The sequence below is a fragment of the Numida meleagris genome, chromosome 3 (assembly GCF_002078875.1).
Source record: "Numida meleagris isolate 19003 breed g44 Domestic line chromosome 3, NumMel1.0, whole genome shotgun sequence".
NCBI lineage: Eukaryota > Metazoa > Chordata > Aves > Galliformes > Numididae > Numida > Numida meleagris.
In genome coordinates, this window is record NC_034411.1 from 48083960 (window position 1) to 48101810 (window position 17851).

At 38.1% G+C, this 17851-nt stretch overlaps 1 protein-coding gene across 5 annotated transcripts in view; it reads left to right on the top strand.

Annotated features, from left to right (window-relative positions):
* SASH1 (SAM and SH3 domain containing 1) overlaps positions 1 to 17851 on the top strand; it is a 540276-nt gene that overhangs the window by 483293 nt on the left and 39132 nt on the right. For 3 of the 5 annotated variants that reach the window (XM_021389414.1, XM_021389416.1, XM_021389415.1), the window contains exons 5-8: positions 3669 to 3709; positions 5240 to 5326; positions 6525 to 6637; positions 8326 to 8427. In XM_021389414.1, the coding sequence (XP_021245089.1) occupies positions 3669 to 3709; positions 5240 to 5326; positions 6525 to 6637; positions 8326 to 8427 (343 nt within the window). Of the gene's footprint in view, positions 1 to 3668; positions 3710 to 5239; positions 5327 to 6524; positions 6638 to 8325; positions 8428 to 17024; positions 17309 to 17851 lie in introns of those variants that run through there. The other 2 variants (XM_021389413.1, XM_021389418.1) reach the window with 2 other exon arrangements.

The following is a 17851-nucleotide window of genomic DNA, read 5'->3' on the forward strand; positions in this document are numbered from 1 at the left end:
CTCTACCTACTGTTGGAAGCTTGTCCAAATAGTTAGGAAATGCTAACTCCTCATTTCTTTCCAGCTTATGTCTGCTTGTTCCCGGGCCTGTTTTATTAATAGGCAGTAAATTAATGTTGCAGGTTTCGATTTTACCGAACAGGCAACATTTTTCTAGCCTTCTCTGGTAAGATAAAGTGTTCAGTTCCCTGACTATTCTAACAGCTTTTTTCTTTAACTCTTCTGGTTTAAATTTGTTTTTCTGAACGTAACTACAGTCATATAGACTATTCCTATACATGTTCATTAGTCATATTGCCACTGGAATTTCCCATCCTTCTGCCTTTTAGGATTTAAGTGTAGGGTGTTTTTTTCCTGTCATCTTCTTCAGCTGGTATCTCCAGGTGCTCTGTCATTTGCAGTTGGCAAACCTCCAGCATTTGAAATACTGGCTTTTCTGTCAGTCTTTTTTGTGTATTTACACGTTTTGGCATTGAATGCCAATTCATTTCTGTTAAGCCAGTCCTTCTAATCATTTAGTTTCTGGGCCCAGGTTATCCACTGCCGCTTTTGCTACCAGATTTTGTGAATGTTCTGATGTAATTTACTCAACTCTATGGGAATCCATCATCTCTCTGAGACAGTAGTGCAGTAGTATCTTGTTATTTCCCAAAGTAGTTCAATTTTTAGATACTCTATTGTGCTGCTTTTTTTGTTTGTTTCAGCAGTGTGGCTACAAGAGGCCCTAAATAAAAGCCTAGAAGATAGTTTTGTATTTGTGAGATTAATGGATTATATTTTTGATCCATTCTGAAGCTCATTTCCAGAGATTCTGGGCAGATACAAAAGTACTCCTTCGCTCTGACCATAAACCTTTTGTCTTCCTTTCTGTCTGAACGTTGCCCATACATTTCTCCTGCTATATGCTGTGACAGAGTACATTTCATGTGAAAGCTTGCTAATGAAGTTGTACATCAGACCACAACAAAAATGAAGGCCTCCATGGTGGAGTAATGGCATTTGGCTCCCTTTCAGGCACGCAGTGCTGAAACTTCTGCCAAGTGTCACTGCATCATTAACTTTCAGCACAAGTTATCAGTCTATGAATGGAAGAACACAAATCACTTTCGGCGCACGTTCGCAGAAGACTGCGGATTTAACAGAGTAAGGGAGTATAAATGACAAATCAAACATAAAGCAACTCAGAGGCACTATGGAATTTTTCACTAGACATCTAGGAAGTAAGGCACTTGATTGATTTCACTGAGAATTTTTAAGCATCAGAGTTGTCTGATAGTCTGATAGAACTAAAAAGCAAATGCTTTGTCAGGCTCTATGTGGTAGATTTTGTTGGTATTTCCATCCTTTAAGACCAGCTGTTAGTATTTTCAAGGTCAGCTCAGACATGGAATATTTCCTCTTTAGAGAGTACATGAAATGATAATTGGAATTTGCATCCTCTGGTGAAATGCAGTACACTTCTTAAATCAGCTGTAAAAGAAAAGATAGACTGCTTGCTGTGGATCCTACTCATCTCCTCACTCTCTCTAGCACAGGAGCATCTCAAGTTTGCTCCTATTGCTGTCCACCTTCTTTGGAAGCCTGCATGGAACAAATTGGTGGCCTCAGACTAATTTCCAGGGACCAGATGTTTACATCACAAACGTTGCCACTACACCTGCTGCTTACTAGCATTGTTGTTGGCGACTGTGGAAGAGAAGAAAAGAATTAGAATGGACTTAGAGGCTGAAGAGCGCAAGATACTGCCTCTGTACTTTGAGGCTGGTGTCACTAGTGAGACAAAGTTCTGACAACAAAGAAACTTGATTTTCCAGTGATGGTGGTTTGGTGCAATTTGTGGATACCAAATTCATTTATGATAAATAATGTTGCTGTTTACTTGATAGGTGAAGTCTGTGCTCAGATGCAAAATGAGTACTGAATTAGTCCTGTCATTTCCAGCAGAAGTTGTCTTTCTTTTTATTTTATTATATCCATATAAAAGTCCATATGCTTTTAATCTGGTTTTGCTTTATTAAGAAATTTATCGCTAGCAACTCTACCTTTAAATTTCATAATGTAATTTTGGCCCCATTGAAAGTCTGTTAATTTTGACACTGAATGTTTTCCCAGAAAGTATGGGATGGTATACATCTATATCATTAGCTTTCCCCCTTCAAGGGTAAACTTTACTATCAAGGAAGGCACTAAATGTCTCCTTCCACCTGATACACTCCAGATCTGAAGTTTGGTTGCTTCAGCTGATTTGTAGTTTGTGCTGGATTAAATTTTAGTTAGTCTGAGGCTGAAAGAGGTCAGATTTCAAAGCTTCGCTGTGCCAAGCCCTCTTTGCCCAGATGAATTTCTAAATCAAACTGAAACTTCATACTGTCTCATTTCCCCTCTAATGATGTATTTTCAAATTGATGAGTGCATTTTTCATGCTTACAAGAAGTTGGCTAGTAATTGTCTACATCTTTTAAACTCTCAACTGGTTTAAACTAAAATTTTCCTTCAAGAGGTTGATTGAATTTATCAAAAACTCTTCATTGCCCTCTTCTGGGAGTCTAGGAAAATGCAAGGATCCTGTTCAAACACAATGGACAGCAACTAGCATGACATGTATGTATTACATGGCCTCATTTACAGAATGATTTGGCTTGAAGTCTTCTTGGTATGCTGGGATGTATATGTTTTCATTTTGCATGGATACAGAACAGGCACAGCACAATAAAGCATTGTCATGTAACAGGGCAGAGCTCTTGGCAAAAGCACTGCAATAATGCTTTGCACTTGGAGCCTCAAGCAAAGTCATTGAAGAGCAAGAGTCATTTCACTGGCTTGGCTCAGCTTGGATAGAGATTCCCATAGGAAGGCTTAAAAGAGTTTCACAGGATTTGGTAATTTCTATTAGCTCCATTAACATAGACAAAACAACAACAACAAAAAAACCTGAAGAGAGAGTGTTGTCTCATCAGGGAACCCAAAATGAACTATTGGTACTGAGTTGGAATCCGATATGGAAAACTGGTTCAATGAACATAAGCAGTGAGAACAAAAGACTGACATACTGTTTTACTGGGTTGTTTATAAAGTCTGTGTTCTGTTAAAATAACTCTCTCTAACTAGCTTTTGAGTAAGGGAACATAAATTGGTGGAAAAGCACACAGATAGTGTCCTGTCTCACTTGACAGGGCAGATTTTCCTCACCCTGTTAAATTGCTACTCATGTCCTCCTCACAGTGGCTTTTTGAAATTTAATGAATGCATATTTATAAGACATCTTCAACTGAAAAACAAATAAGCCAAAAGCTGTTATTAACCTAAACAAACACAGCATCCCTGTGCCACAGTTTTAAGGAAACCAGTGTAAGGCAGGGAAGTACATGAAAAGATTTTTTTTGAAGGATTCCTAGATGCTTTTGGCTTAACTGTAGGTTTCTGTCAGTATTATATTTTTCTGTGCTCGTCACAAAAGGTTTGTTACTGAGCTTTCAAAGGGGAACTCAGGTACTGTGGTCAGACCAGTGAACTTAGTTTTTGTCTCCAACTTGCTGCATTTGGAAGAAAGGGGAAGAGAAAACGGCCCATGATGTATTGTTTGGAAACTATAATTTACTGTAATCAGACAGCTCCCATGAAATGTGAGAGGTCTGCATCAATAAGTCCATTTCTCTTTTGTGTTCTAGGCTCTCCATTCATAAATCAAGTTCGGAAGAAGGCTCTGTAGGTCAGTATATTTCATTTTATCTGATACTTCAATTGAATTCTTAAGCAGGTTTTCAGTTTTGCTTGTGCTAGGATGTGAAGAGCTGAGTAAACACAATGCCAGCAGAATTCAGCAGCATTTACGATGGGGGGGAGGGCAAGTCTCAGGAGCTTTAAAAGTGGGATGCTGAGGACCTCAGTGTTCTCGGACACTACTCAGCCAGCATAATCTTGTGAGAAATACACAGCTTTTTGGCTCATTATATTGCTTTCAGATTCTTAAATATTAGCTCACTACTAGCCTGTTTGTATTCCAAAAGTTACCATCACCACCAATGAAGAGCTTTTTTTTTGTTACTTTTGTACATGTCATGCCGGAGTCTTATCCCTTGTTTCTGAAATATTTTGCATTCTTAAATAACTATGTGTTTTCTGTTGTCTTTCACTTTTTTCTAACTTATCATTATTAATTCAAATTGCTACAAAGATTCATTAGTTGAGCTGATAAAATTCTCAGTATGTAGCTTTTTTTAAAAAAACATAATTTTATTCATTAGGAAAATTGGAGCGAGGGTGTTGTATCTTTTTAAATTTTTTCTCGAGTAATTTCCTCGCAGTCTGAAATGAAGCTGTACCTCAGAGTTTCAGTAACCTCAACTGTGGAGCTTCAAGGACAAGATCCAAAGTCCCATAGTCATGTGCTGAAACTCAGTGGCACAAAATAAAGTGTTCATCTGAATTTTTCAAAAACAACAGAGGGATGAAGTAGTTCTGTATCAGTAGCATTTCTGCCAGATCAGGCACAGTATGTTCTCTTGCAGATGGCATGAACTTCATAGCATGTGCCCTGATTGATTTAACAGAGCACAGTTTATATGCCCTCCCTTGTTCTGAATCTTCTTTCTAGAATAAATAATTCACTTCTGGGTCATTGAGCAATATGCAGATCTGATATTAACGGACATGTAGTCCCAGCCTTGTACCATCAAGGCATACAGGGAGCAAGAGTCAGATGTAGCTGATGGTCTCATGAAATTTCTCATGCCAAGTAGCAGTACGTGCATGTGTGTATTTATATATGGGAAGTGTCTATTTTCTATATAGATATGCAGACGTGTATTTAGAGAATTCTTTATCTGTCTTGTGGCTTAGGCTTCATAACTGGGGTTCATCTGAAGCGAAAAAAAACAACAAAAAGCTTCAAAAACACTTCCAAACTTGACATTATCAACAGACTGGAGACTATAACAGATATCGAAATGAATGTAAAATATTTTCTGTTTATAATTCAAAGTGTGTAAGTTACTGGCTTATCTCAGTCATCTGTAGCATTGGCAACTGTAAAAGAATATGTGCATTTCTCTGAAGTGGCTACATCAGCATAGTTCTAGTACAGAATAAATCAAGAAAAACGGAAGATTTGAATTTTTTTATCCTTGTTTTTGACTTAGAAAATATAACTTGAAAACTTCCATAATGCTTACTAACTAATGTTTTTTTTCTGAAATTCTTCTTCCCCTCCCTTCTTTCCCCCTCCCCAATTTCCTTTTAGGGAAAGCAGACTGGAAAAAGAAAAATAAGTTTTTTTGGCAGAATTTCCGAAAGAACCAGAAAGGGCTGATGAGGCAGACTTCAAAAGGTAAATCTTTTTAAAGGATTTTTGCACCAATCCATATAAAATATGGTTATCCAACCTCACTAAAGATTAAATCTCCTTTGCAGCAGTGTGACAGTCACAGATCTGTGGATCTGGAAGCTGGAACACCTTTAGTCCTGATTGTCAGCGATGGCACATACACAAAATGATGCAATTAAAAGATACTTATGAGTAACATATCAAAATGAATAAGATGCTTTCTCTTGTGACTTGATGAGAGAAAAGCTTTTTCTGGCACTTGGCTGTGTTGACCTGTTTGCTTTAGGCTTTGATCCAGACTCTCATTTCAGGAAAAGACGCTACAAGAAGGAGTAGTAAAAGTGAGTCTGGTAAATAGTAAAAACATAGGATTGATTCCGCTTTAACTGTCGGATCTCTTTCTCTAGTTCTCCAAAAGATGCAGCTGTGCATTGCTTTAAGTATTTTTCTTCACAAATAAAATTTCTCTTTCCCCGTGTGTCAGATCCTTCTGCTGCAAACAGATGCTTCCCTACATCACTATGACTGTGTTCAAATGGATTGTGAAAAATGATATGAACCTGCTTATGAGGTTGAAAAGGTCACGTTTTTACGCAGTGAAGTGTAGATACTTGTTGGCTCTCGAGGCACATTCTGCCCGTGCTGGCATGTAAAGTTTAAACCAGAAGATGAGGTCCTGGAGGTTGGAGGCAAAGCCTGTGCAGCACTCTGTGCCTGCTTAGAGCCAATTGGATAACTGAACAGACTGAGGGATGTGGCCAGTCTGCAGCAGAGAACTGAGAGGGCCCAGCACATCATTCCTAGAAGGGCTTCCCATCCACTCTTTCAGATGAGCACAGTATTCCTCAGGGCTGAGTTCTGGACTTTGCTGCCATTAGCACTTTCTCTTTTGATTCTTCAGGGTCAGTAATTGTGTGATACCAGTCACATTTTACCTCTCCTTCTCATACTGTTTTGATTTCAGTGTAAAAGTAGACTTGGGTTTTCTAGTCCTAATTTACTTCCTATTCTTGTTTAGTTATTTACAAATCATTCGGTCCTCTCAAACCATGCTATGAGACTACTCTGGGGATCTGTTCTGGCCAGCCAGATCCATGTGGTAACCAGATTTTAGAGGACTGCATAAAATCCAGTTCCAATATACTCCACTTTCTACATGACCTCTTATATATGCTTTTTATCTCTGTGCCTTTTTCTGCAGGAGAAGATGTGGGGTATGTGGCCAGTGAGATCACGATGAGTGATGAGGAACGGATCCAGCTGATGATGATGGTTAAAGAGAAGATGATCACTATTGAGGAAGCACTTGCTAGGGTATGATAAGCACACATTTTATTTTTCCTGGAAAACATGTTTTATGATGTGAGATACACCAGTCTGGAGTTTCTGGTTGCTTACAAAACATTAGAAGGGGTAAAAACTGCCTGTTTGTCCCATCTCACTAGGTAGCATAAATTAGATAGCGATTCCCTTTTTTATGGGAAAAGTGAGATTTAGCCTAGCCAGAAATAGATGCCTAATGTATGGCAAATGAATCAAGTCCTAAAGCATTTACTTCTCTCCATTGGCAATAAAGGGTGCCAATCAAGGAAAAGCTCAAGTATAGACATATTCATTGCAGCTGTCTAAAGCGAAGGGGGATGAATGCCACCTGTACTAGCCTATATTTATGATGCACGATCATAGATTTGTTTAAATACTGAAAAGAGCGCTTCACATTTTGCTGTGCTTGCCTTATTCTCCTCAGAATACACACATTTCTTGTTATTTCCCTGCTGCTAATGGCTGAAGGGCAGTTTGATTGAATGCTTCCATATTCAGCAATTAAAACTTTTTGAGGCTGAAGTTTATTCTGCTTGTATTTTAGGCAAAAAGAGGATGTTTTGTTTTAGCCTTCAGGAAAATGTAGTCAGCCATTTTTGGCATTTGATATTAAAATAAAAACAGATGTAATTTTTGTTAAAATATAGTGACTGGCACAAGTGTATCTTTACAAAATCTGAATTTTGATGAAACACAATTAACTGGAAATTACTGTGGATTTGCAGCAGTAGTGCTGAGATTTTGATTATTCGGGAGCCGAAAAGCCAATGCTAAAATTTCTACTCCCATCTTAATTTAGATCCTGTGTGCAAAATACCAAGATTGAGCACAAGGTGTTCTGTATCAGCAGCTGAGGTTCACAAAACATGAGCTGGATTGCAAATTGGCACTAGAGTAAATTCACTTTACTGACACAGTATGTCTTGAAATAGGTTATCATAGAAGATAAAGTTATGTTATTGTCTGAGGAAAATATTGCTTTGCTGGGAATCATATCATATCACCAAAAAAAAAAAAATGAAAAGGAAAAAAAAAACACCACAAGTTTAAAATTACCAAAGCGTGATATTGGGATATCTGTCATTAAAAATTCTGTGGGAGGAGTGTTCCACCTAATTTTTACTATTCACTTTATGTACTGGTACTGTTTCCCTCTAGTGGTCTGAGTGACTAGCAGCAGCAGCGTTTTTTTTTTTTACATCATCAGTTCTTGATAATCATCTCAACAATTCAACTCTGGTAGGATTAATTATATGTATTGAGACTTTAATTGGAAAATGTTAAAAATAGTCCCTAGTTGTAAAATTACAGAAGATGTATCCTGGTCTTCACTTTCTTTATGAAGGAAATTATTGGCCTATGGTGATGTAGTCTGTCCAGTTTAAACTGTGCCTCTGACATGGGGATGTATAATGTATGTTTTGCCAATTATAATTCATCCTGATTAAGTATTTACAGATTACTTCCTTTTGAAAATAAATCTCATCATCAAACTTCCGATTGTAAAATAAATAAGTTTATTTTAAACAAGTGAGACAGGCAATGCAAAGGTTCTGCTTTTCCCAGGTCCACAATGGTACTGGGGGGAAAAATGAAAGGACATTAACTCTCGCTATTTTAATGAAGATTGATAGCTTCTTCTCACTGGAAAATGGGCTCCCTGTCTTTTCAAATTTCAGCTGAAGGAGTATGAGTCCCAGCACAGGCAATCAAGTACTGTAGATGCTACAGACTGGCCTGATGGTTCTTACTCAACATTTGATGGGTCTTCCAATTGTAATGTAAGTACCTGTCCTTCCGATATAGCTCCTCTATATCATTTAACATTTGAAGTCTTTCATTTCGAGTATCCTGATTTACCTGGTGATTTTCTTAATAGCAAATTTATCATTGGATCTCATGATGCTATATTCTAGCTACAGAAAATCTTTAATGGGGATTTTAAATCTTCAGGCTCTGTTGTTGTAGACTTAAACTGAATTATTATATAATTTCTCTTTTTTTTTATGTGCAGAAAGGGGTCTTTTTTATTTTTTCCTTTTTTTTTCTTTTTTTGATTGTTTAGGGAAAATTCTTTCATTTTACTTCTCAGTTACTGTGAATCACTGGAGTTTCTCAGGCCTTCCTACCCCTTACTGATGCATCTTAGCTGAGGGTCTGGCAAAGCCCTAGCTTCTTGCTGCTTTCAATCAGTTCTGGCTCTGCCTGTGCTCTCAGCCCAGAGTTTGCAGCTTTTGCCAGATCCATAAGTAGTAAGACTCAGCTTTCCTTCCTTATTTTTACTTCTGAGCTGTGCAGCTTCTCTTGTTTTATGAGCACCAGGCAGTCTTTGTGTCATGCCATACTGAATTAATTAATTTTTCCTTCTAAATATCTTCATTTTCACTGAGTAATTTATTCCACTTCATTTCTCTAATTGAAAGTTCACAAATAAATCTTACAGAAGAACACATTCAGCTGTCAAGTCCAAGCTCTTTGTAACCCATATAATTGAATCATAGACTTTTGAGCCCATTGATTGATTTATTTATTTTATTGTCAATGGAATTTCCTGCTAACTGCAGCACAGTTAGATTCTCCTCCCTAAATGGAAAGAGGAATGCTATATCATTTTATGAGATGTTTAAAATATTTTGTGGTGGAGAAAGATTTTCTTATTTGTATTTAAAAAAAAAAAAATCACATCTTCAGTTAGTTGGGAGCAGAGGGGGCTGATGTTGCTTTCTGCTCTGATGTGCTATATCAGAAATGTGCAAAGAATATGGAAGGAAGGATGTTGATTCTCCTGCACTGGTTGTCTAGCCAGATGAAAGCTGCCTTGTTATTTTCTTCATTGGTATTTATAGCCTGGACTGTCCCCTCTTAAGGCCTTTGGCTAGGATACTTAAGAGTATAAAAGCCATGAAACTCTCATTTACTTTGGTAAAATCTCAGAGGGATGCTGAGTTTCTCTCTTAAATCTTCTGATAATGGTTTATGTTTGTGTTGAATTTACTGAAAGCTGTGTATACCTCTGAGGACCAAGCATGACTCAGTATTTGCTCCCTAATGGGATGACTTGGCATCTTTTTTCTAACATTATTTTTGTAAGCTGTTTTTACTATTTGAGCCAAGATTTCTGTTGCATCTCTCTGCTGTTCTGGTAGGATTTGAACTGTCTTCCTGCCAACTTCTTTGAGGGATCTCCATTCCATTGCTCTAAATACCTCTGCCCTTCCTGCTGTTTTTTATCCTGGTTGCATTTAACAGAAGCTGTGAAACTGCCTGCCTTCATGGGAAGAGCAGTTCATGTGCAGAAATGAAAGTTCATGTTAGAGTAAATATCAGCTTAGCTTCTTTCTTAGTGGATCTAAAAGCAACTAGGGTTAACTGGAGTGAAAGACTCTGGGCTATAATTGACACACCAGAGGGAGGAAACCAAGCAGAGTGAAGTATCCGATATATCTAGAGATAGGGCATATGTTCACCCAGGCTGTTATGCCAAAGGGCGTATCTGTTAATCTGAAATGACCAGCTTTTGAAAGGCTCAGAGATGATTCTGTGTTCAAGCCCTTGCTTTGCCAAATTAGTTGAATTTCAGTGCCATTTGTGTGATTTGTATTCTGTGAACTTGGAAACTGGGAACTACCATGATCATTTTATAAAGACCAGGAAGGGAAGATGTTTTTCCATATATTAGAAACCTTCTGTTAGATAGCATACTGCCTTCTAGCCTCAGAAAGTAATTTAAAATATGAGTCACTGAAATTGAAGTTTCTGGTTTGAATTAAAACTCCTTGGGCAATGACTCTTCTGATTCTGCTGGCATTTTTTCTGATCTCCGTTTTTTATGTCTCATGGGCAAGCTGTTACTAGGCAGTTTTTAGCAGAACATTGTGATCATACTTGATCATTTTGTCAACATTTTGTAAATGCAAATGATAAAAATGAATTGCACGATACTTGCAGATTGAGGGAACTTAGAAAAAACATAATTTTTAGTTTACTTGCTGTGCGTTTGTTCAACAGCCTTGGGTATTTAAGAGAGGTCAAAACACTAACATAAAGGCTTTTCTTTTCTTTTTTTTTTTTTTTTTTTTTTTTTTACCTCCACTTCTTCCCAGACAGAGAAACCCACTGGTAGTTAGGAGGAATTGTGAGGATGGATCATTATGTTTTTATGGTTTAGCTTTGCCCAGTAACAGAATTTCAAGAAGAAAGAAAAAAAGGTAGTTATTAAACATTTGGAGAATCTAGAAATGGGGACAGAACACCTGGTGATCTCTCTCCATACTTTCAAGTCAGGCTTGCCCACAACATAAGGACAATCACCTATAAGATAGCATCTAATGGGCAAATATCATTAGGTGTTTTTAGTTCTGTTAAAAATAAATAAATAAATAAACAAAAAAGACTTGTTTTTTAGTTTTTATAACTGTCATGTGTTTATGACTAATATGGCTGGTGTTGATACTGAACCGACTTGTAGGATTTATAGATTGTTTTTCTCGCCGCCTCCTCCTCTCTTAAATTACCATACCAGGGAATGGAAACTTGCATTTCATATCCTTTTAAAATTAAATCCTAGGGATGAACAAAGGATTGAAGGGTCATCTCAGCATCCAGAGGGAAGCAGCCTGATGTCATTTCGGTGCTATTAATTCTTTGTCCTGTTTGTTTTCTCGTAAGAAACAAACAAACAAATAAAAGCTTTGCCAAGCCAGTAGTTAACTTGATTCTCTGCCATTTTAGAGCAGTTGGTAGCTTTCAACGTCACTACTATAATCCTTTTGCTTTGCAACAAAGTTGAGTGTATTATTAATTTACTAATGTGGGAATGCAATTGAAACTACTTCTTCTTAGTCAGATGTATCAAGTCTGAAACACCTCGTCATTTTTAACTAATTGATTCCTGAATATTTATTTTTCATCCCTATTGAAATGAAGGCTGCTCACAGTATCCATAGACAAGTTTACCTTGCCTTTTTCCAGGTGTTGAGATGTAAAGCAGGTTCAGATTACAAATTAATCTCTTTCTGGATTATAGATAAGGCTGTATTTGTCCTCAGGAGTAAGAAAGTCAAGGGAAAGAGGTTTTCAAAATTATCACTTTCTTTCCATTTACTGAGATGCCTTTTATGCTTCTTAAAGATACGAGCACATTTGATAACCTTTGGGCTCTGAAATTCTCTGTCCATCTAAAGCAGAAGCCTGGAAGAGCTGCTGCATCCCCAGAGCTCTGCTTGGAGGATGAAGCAGTATTAGGAGAAACCCATATAAATCCTTTCTGTGTGCTCTGCTGAAAGACTGCTAATTGGTACCAGTCATCATACTTAATGTGGGAGTGGGGGAAGTAGAGAAGGAAAGTTGTGACAGAAGTGTGTGTATCATACATATGCTGTCACTGGAAACAAACCACTAATTAACTTTGCTGACAGCTTCTGTAGATGTGAGTTAATAAAGTTGTAATTATCCCTGGACTGAACTGTTTTGTTGGTCTCATCCGTCTTCTGTGCTGCAGTTTTGATCATCAAATAATGGTCAGAGCTTATTAGTGCAGGCATCCAGGTAGCCTTCATTTGAGAAGTGCCACAGTGAGAGCCTCTGAACCCCACTCCCTGCTACATACTGCCGTGTCAACCTCAGAAGAGAGACATTAAAATTTTAAAAAAATAAATTATAAAAATCTTCCTCTGACAGTACAGCCCTCAGGTGGAAGAGTGGAAAGCAGCAGTGCTCTTCCACCTGTCCTCTGAAAACCTCTTAACCCAAGACTGCTAGCATGACACCCCTGCCATTAGGAAATTTGCACCCTATTTGCTTTCTCTGGAGAGAGTGACTACAGTTCTGCAAAACAGCAGGCAAGAGGTGCAGATCTTCTACAGTGAGGCCATTGCTCAGGAAAACTTCGTCGCGTTTTTGCTCTATCCAATCTGCTATTGATCCATCTTGTAGTAGAAGGCAGCAAATCAAGTCCACACAGAGGTAGGTTTAAGTAAACCAAAATAGTCTTTTGTTCCTGTTTTTTGTATTATTTCCTGGGGATGTTTGTATTCACCAAGTCATTAAATGAAGCTGAAAGAGTATTCAGTGTTGGTTTTGTATCTACTACTGTTGTGAAAAGCAGAATAATGGACAAAGAATGGTGTTTGGGTCTTATTCATTTGAACTGGTGACATGCTGTAGCTGTTGAATCAGGATTGTACTACCCATGCACCTACTTAATTTGTAGCACAAAACTAATAAAAGACGAAGTCTGACAGAGTTACCTCTGAATCACAACAGCTATTACTGTATTGTTTGGCAAGTGCGGGAGTAGGAAGAAAATAAATAATTACAATATAACCTCTGTAGCACCAATTGCCCCCAGAGTAAATCTAAGCGTAACTACAACAAATCCTTATTATTCAGGGTTATGCTGTATTTTGGTGATTCAGATTGCTGATGTTTTCTGAACAGAGCAATTTTTAAAGTGCTTTTTATTCTTACTACTGATGGATTCGGGAGTCATTTTACCATTTCTTAACATTATTGCTAATTATATAGGTCTATATTACAGTCAGTAGGAAAAAATCCTTCATTTTAATTTTTTAGAGCTAAGGTAGAAGTCAGTGAATACTGAGAACCAGTTAGATATGAATGGAGAGACTAGGGTAGGATCTAGATTTTATAATTTAAACAGTAGTGTTGAAACTGTGACAACATTGATACTTCTAGCATTTTGAAAGCTATGCATTGCTAGGCCTGTTTTTGCTGTTAACAGAGGATCTACCAGTTTTCGCAAGTCTATTTGTTTCTTGAAGGGCTTAAGGATGGAAGAGGATGTTTCTGTGTTTCGGTTCTTGGAGATCTTGTTGCCTCCTCCAGGCCCTGTATTCTCTTTGAAGAAGCAAAGGGAAGCTGACACTGAGTATGGCTGTGAATGAATACAGAGCATTCATCCTTGCTCTGAAGAGTCTAGTGACCCAATTTGTGTAAAGATCTCCTGAAAGGCACTGATGTCCCTCGTTATATTGGATGGTGTACTTATTATTCATATCCAAGTTTCTGTAATATCGTCAGCAGCTATTAATAGTCATGATGAAGAAAGAGCCAATAATAAGACACAGCTTCAAAATGTAGAAGTCCCACACTGTACAGCTATCGTGGGGACCTGCCCTGGGAGTCACTGGCTGTCCTCATTTTCCAGTGATCTCAGTCAGAGGAGGTGTCCAGCGCCTCTCGTTGGAATCTAGTAGCAGAAGAATGGCTGCATCTTTTGTTATGATCTTTCCCCCATCTCTGTCTGTGCCTAGCAGCAGCAGGGTTTCCCATGGGTGTAGTAACACAGAAGCCTTCATGGGAGAAACAAATCCTCATTACAGTTTCCAGGACACAAAACAAAGTTTGAAGTTAGATCAGTGCTGTACAGAGTGGGAGATCACAGCTGTGTTTATATATTGTTTTGAAAAAACATTGTATGGTGTTGGTTGTGTTGTTTTGGTTTTCTTTTAACCTATTTGACCTGATTTTTTTCTAGAACATTTTAGAATTTGAGGAAGAAATTTTAGAATTTGAGGAAGAAATGCATGTATTTAGGAATAAAACTGTGTCACTTCTCTAAGTATAACTTACCGTGGAGGAGCTGCCAAGTTATCATCAGATAGGATTTCACCCCAAAAGATTTGGCCGCTTATTTTGGGAGGAGAGGAGTTGGAAGGCAAGTCAGTTGAATATACATTCTGTCATTTTACTTTTTCTTTCATACCTTTTGGCATCTGGGGAGCTGCCTAACTTCTCTGTGCATTACCTAGAGGATGGAAGACTGTAGTTTACAGCTTTTTTCACGTGACCGTTCTCACTGTATACATCAGCCAGCAGGAGATGCTGTAATCCATAATGTGGTTTCCCTACCCCCATCTTTTCAGAAACCAAGCCTATTAAATTGGAACAAAGCCTTGCTCAGTTCAAGAATTAGGAATCTCAAAAACCATGTGTTTCACTGTCCTATTTGGCAGACCTAAACTGAATAATCTTTACTTGTGGTACAATAGAAGATTTTAATTGCGCTGCTGTCGTTTACCCCCTCCTTCCACCCTGCTGCTGGTGTTGACTTCTTGCAGTGAGAATGGTAGCATTAATAGTTTTGATCGTTCAAAAATACCATCATAATGTAATTTGAACTACCACACCCTTTGTTAAAGGGTTCTCATTGGTTGTTTTTTTCCCTAAACAATCTCTGATGTGAATTTCACTGTATTTCATGCATTGTTCTTCCACAACTGGTTTTCTGAAATGCTTGGGGGTTACAGGACCAGTGATGTGCTCCATTCATTAGTTACACAGTCTACACTAAAGAGCAGGGATTCTCCCCAGGCCATCTTACCCTTGCCAAAACAGAAAATGTAGTCTTTCCCGTGGGTAGGAGAGTCTGCAAGAGATTTGGAAAGAAATGCTGTAATGTAACAGATATGAAGTAATGTAACACAGAGCTTCATTCTGCTACATACACCTATGAGGAGTATGTGAATGCAGTTGTAATTAAAATTCATTATTCTCATTAGTGAGAGAAGCAGTTCACCATGCGTAAATGTATCTGGCTTGCAGATGCAAACGTCAGCAATGTGCTTTGCAAAATTATTTAGCAAAAACCTGGAAACAGTTAACATCTAGGAATTTGCCTAAGCAGCTATTCTATCAAGACAGACCTCCAGGGAGAATTAAATTTTTGTGCTCTCGTTACTTATGACAAATATTTCCCACTAATTTCAGCAAGCAGTGTTGTCACCAGCTAATGTGTAATATATCTTTCACCAAAGTAGCTGTTGGACTCTCCTTTGATTTCCTTGTAAGTAACCACAGACCAAACTCAGACATGGAATTGCTGTTTCATTCAGTTTACCTGGGGGGCCTGACACTACCACTATGTGTTTTAGAGTTACACATTTTTTGCAGTCCATGCTCTTCAGTTAATTTTGTGAAGTGGCAAAAATCTTTTTTTAACTCTCGCCATTTCTGTAAAAATTTTTGAGACCTTTTTTTGTAACCTCAGAATACAATGCAGATTATCACATCAGAATTACATGCACCTTTCTGTAAACAACCTCTCTAAGGATTAGAGGTTTTTGAAACTTTCTTAGTGAAACGTAAAACCTTCAAAACTCAAGTTGCAAGCCGAAAGCTTAGATCAGTTTCGCTCATGGCCATGAACTTTATGAGAATCTGGGATACATTTCAAGGAAGTTGCTGTCATGTTTCACTTGATGTGGGCTGCTATGTTATTGAAACTGGAGAACACCAGCTGGTTTTATCCAAAGCTTAGAATTTTCTGAGGGGTTTTACGTTAGAGTTTTGAGGCTGAAGTAATTCAAGGGTAAGAACCTAGCTACAGCATGCCATCTGAATCTAGCTTACATGACTTGTACAGAATAGAAAAGCCGCACAGTTGTTATTACAAAGATGGAGAAAATTGAATGGTATTTGGCTAGGTGGCTCCTTAAAATTAGCCAAACATCAAAGGAAGTAAATATTTAGACTTGCTGTAATTTTGCTGTGTGATTGATCTGGAACAAACCCAGATTAACTGGCCGTTAAAGGCATCATTCTGAGTAAGAGGAATCTTTTCTTGGTTTTAAAAAGGGTGCTTTTGCAGTGTGCCTTTGCTAGTGCTTCCCATCACTGGATAGCACTGTTCCTAATTAGCAGAGATTTTGGCCTGTGTTTTCTTGTGTTCTAGGAAGACTTGCCCAAATTCTGGATTTGTCCCAAGGTCTGGGATTAGGTATGCTTAACTGTAATTTACTTGAGCATCTCAGAGTCCGTTTCTTAGGCAGGGAGGTTTGAGCTCAGCCTAGGAGGAACAGTTGGAAGTCATGCTACAATCCTTCAGAAAGCCACAATGTGGCTAATTCTAGACCAGTCTGAGATTTCTGAATTAAACATCGTTTTCCTTTCCAGTTCTTAGTGATGTTCTTTTTTTATAGTATTACAAACTGAGGAAAAAAAGTATTTAATTTTGCTAATTTAAAAAACATGAAAGCAGGTTTATTCTTCTGTCAAATTAGCCCTTTATAAAGGGAAATTGTCAGGGGGGCTTTTCGTCAAAAGAATTTAAAAGGAAAACTCTAAAGAGCCTGGTTAACGGCTTAAGTTATATTTCCGATAGACACAGCCTCCACTCTAGTGGTCGTGTTTGAGGGTCAGTCATCGTCCTGGCTTTGCAGAGATTCTCTGTATTTTTTTTCTTTAACTGAAATTCCATAGACAGTAATTAAGGAACTGGAGGCCAGCAAGAGGTCAGCAAGCCTTCGTCAGTGAAAACAGGGATTGTTTGCCATGTACAACACTCCCTTTTTCCTTGTGGTGAATAGAAGATTTGCTTAGAGCTGATGACTTATGCCTTTCTTGCAAGTTATGCAGCTCGCGAGTAGCTGGGGGAATCAATCAGTGAGGAGAAAACAGCTAATTGAGTCCAGCATCGCGGTTTTTTCCTTCTTTACATACTCCGCGCTGAAATCAGAACTGGTTTGGTGTCTGATAATGTAACTCCAGAGAAGAGGCATTTTGTGCACAGGATTCTGAGCGAATGCAATACTTAAGAAGAAGAGTCTAATCCTAAATTTCAGGGTTACGAAGCTGACAGCAGTTGAGCACTCAGGGGGAATTACGCGAAACTGAGCTTTAGGCCTATAAATGCCGAAGCTGGTAAGTCACTGAGCTTATAGTGTGATGTGGAGAAGATATGCCTTCTGTTTCAGAGAGGGAGAAAGAGAAAAGGCTTTTGTGGTTATTCTTAGGCACAGCACTGCATGCATAGCTTTTCTTAGTTTTTCTCTTCCTTTCCTCGGGCTTTTAAGTTCTTTTCTGTTCTGTTTTCCTGTCTCTGACTTTGTCCAGGCATCTTTAAAATAAAAAAAAAAAAAAAAGTTAGAATGGTTGTTTTTTTTGGCGGATGTAACGTCTGTTTGTAAGAGAGAAGAAAGGACACGTGTAGCCACGTCTCCTAAAAGGAACAGCAAAATCTCTTTGCATTTAAAGTAGAGCTCATAATTCTAAAGCAAGGTAGTAAGGGGAGAATAGCGTGATATGTTGCAAATCTGCATGTATATTTTTGCCCTACTTTGCTGGACAAGAATTGTCTGATAGCTAAAAATAATTGCAGTTTGGACTTAATTGGATATTAAGAGATTTCTTAGATGGGAAGTTTCCTAGAGATTCCTGTTCGAGGCTTGACGATTACGGAACATA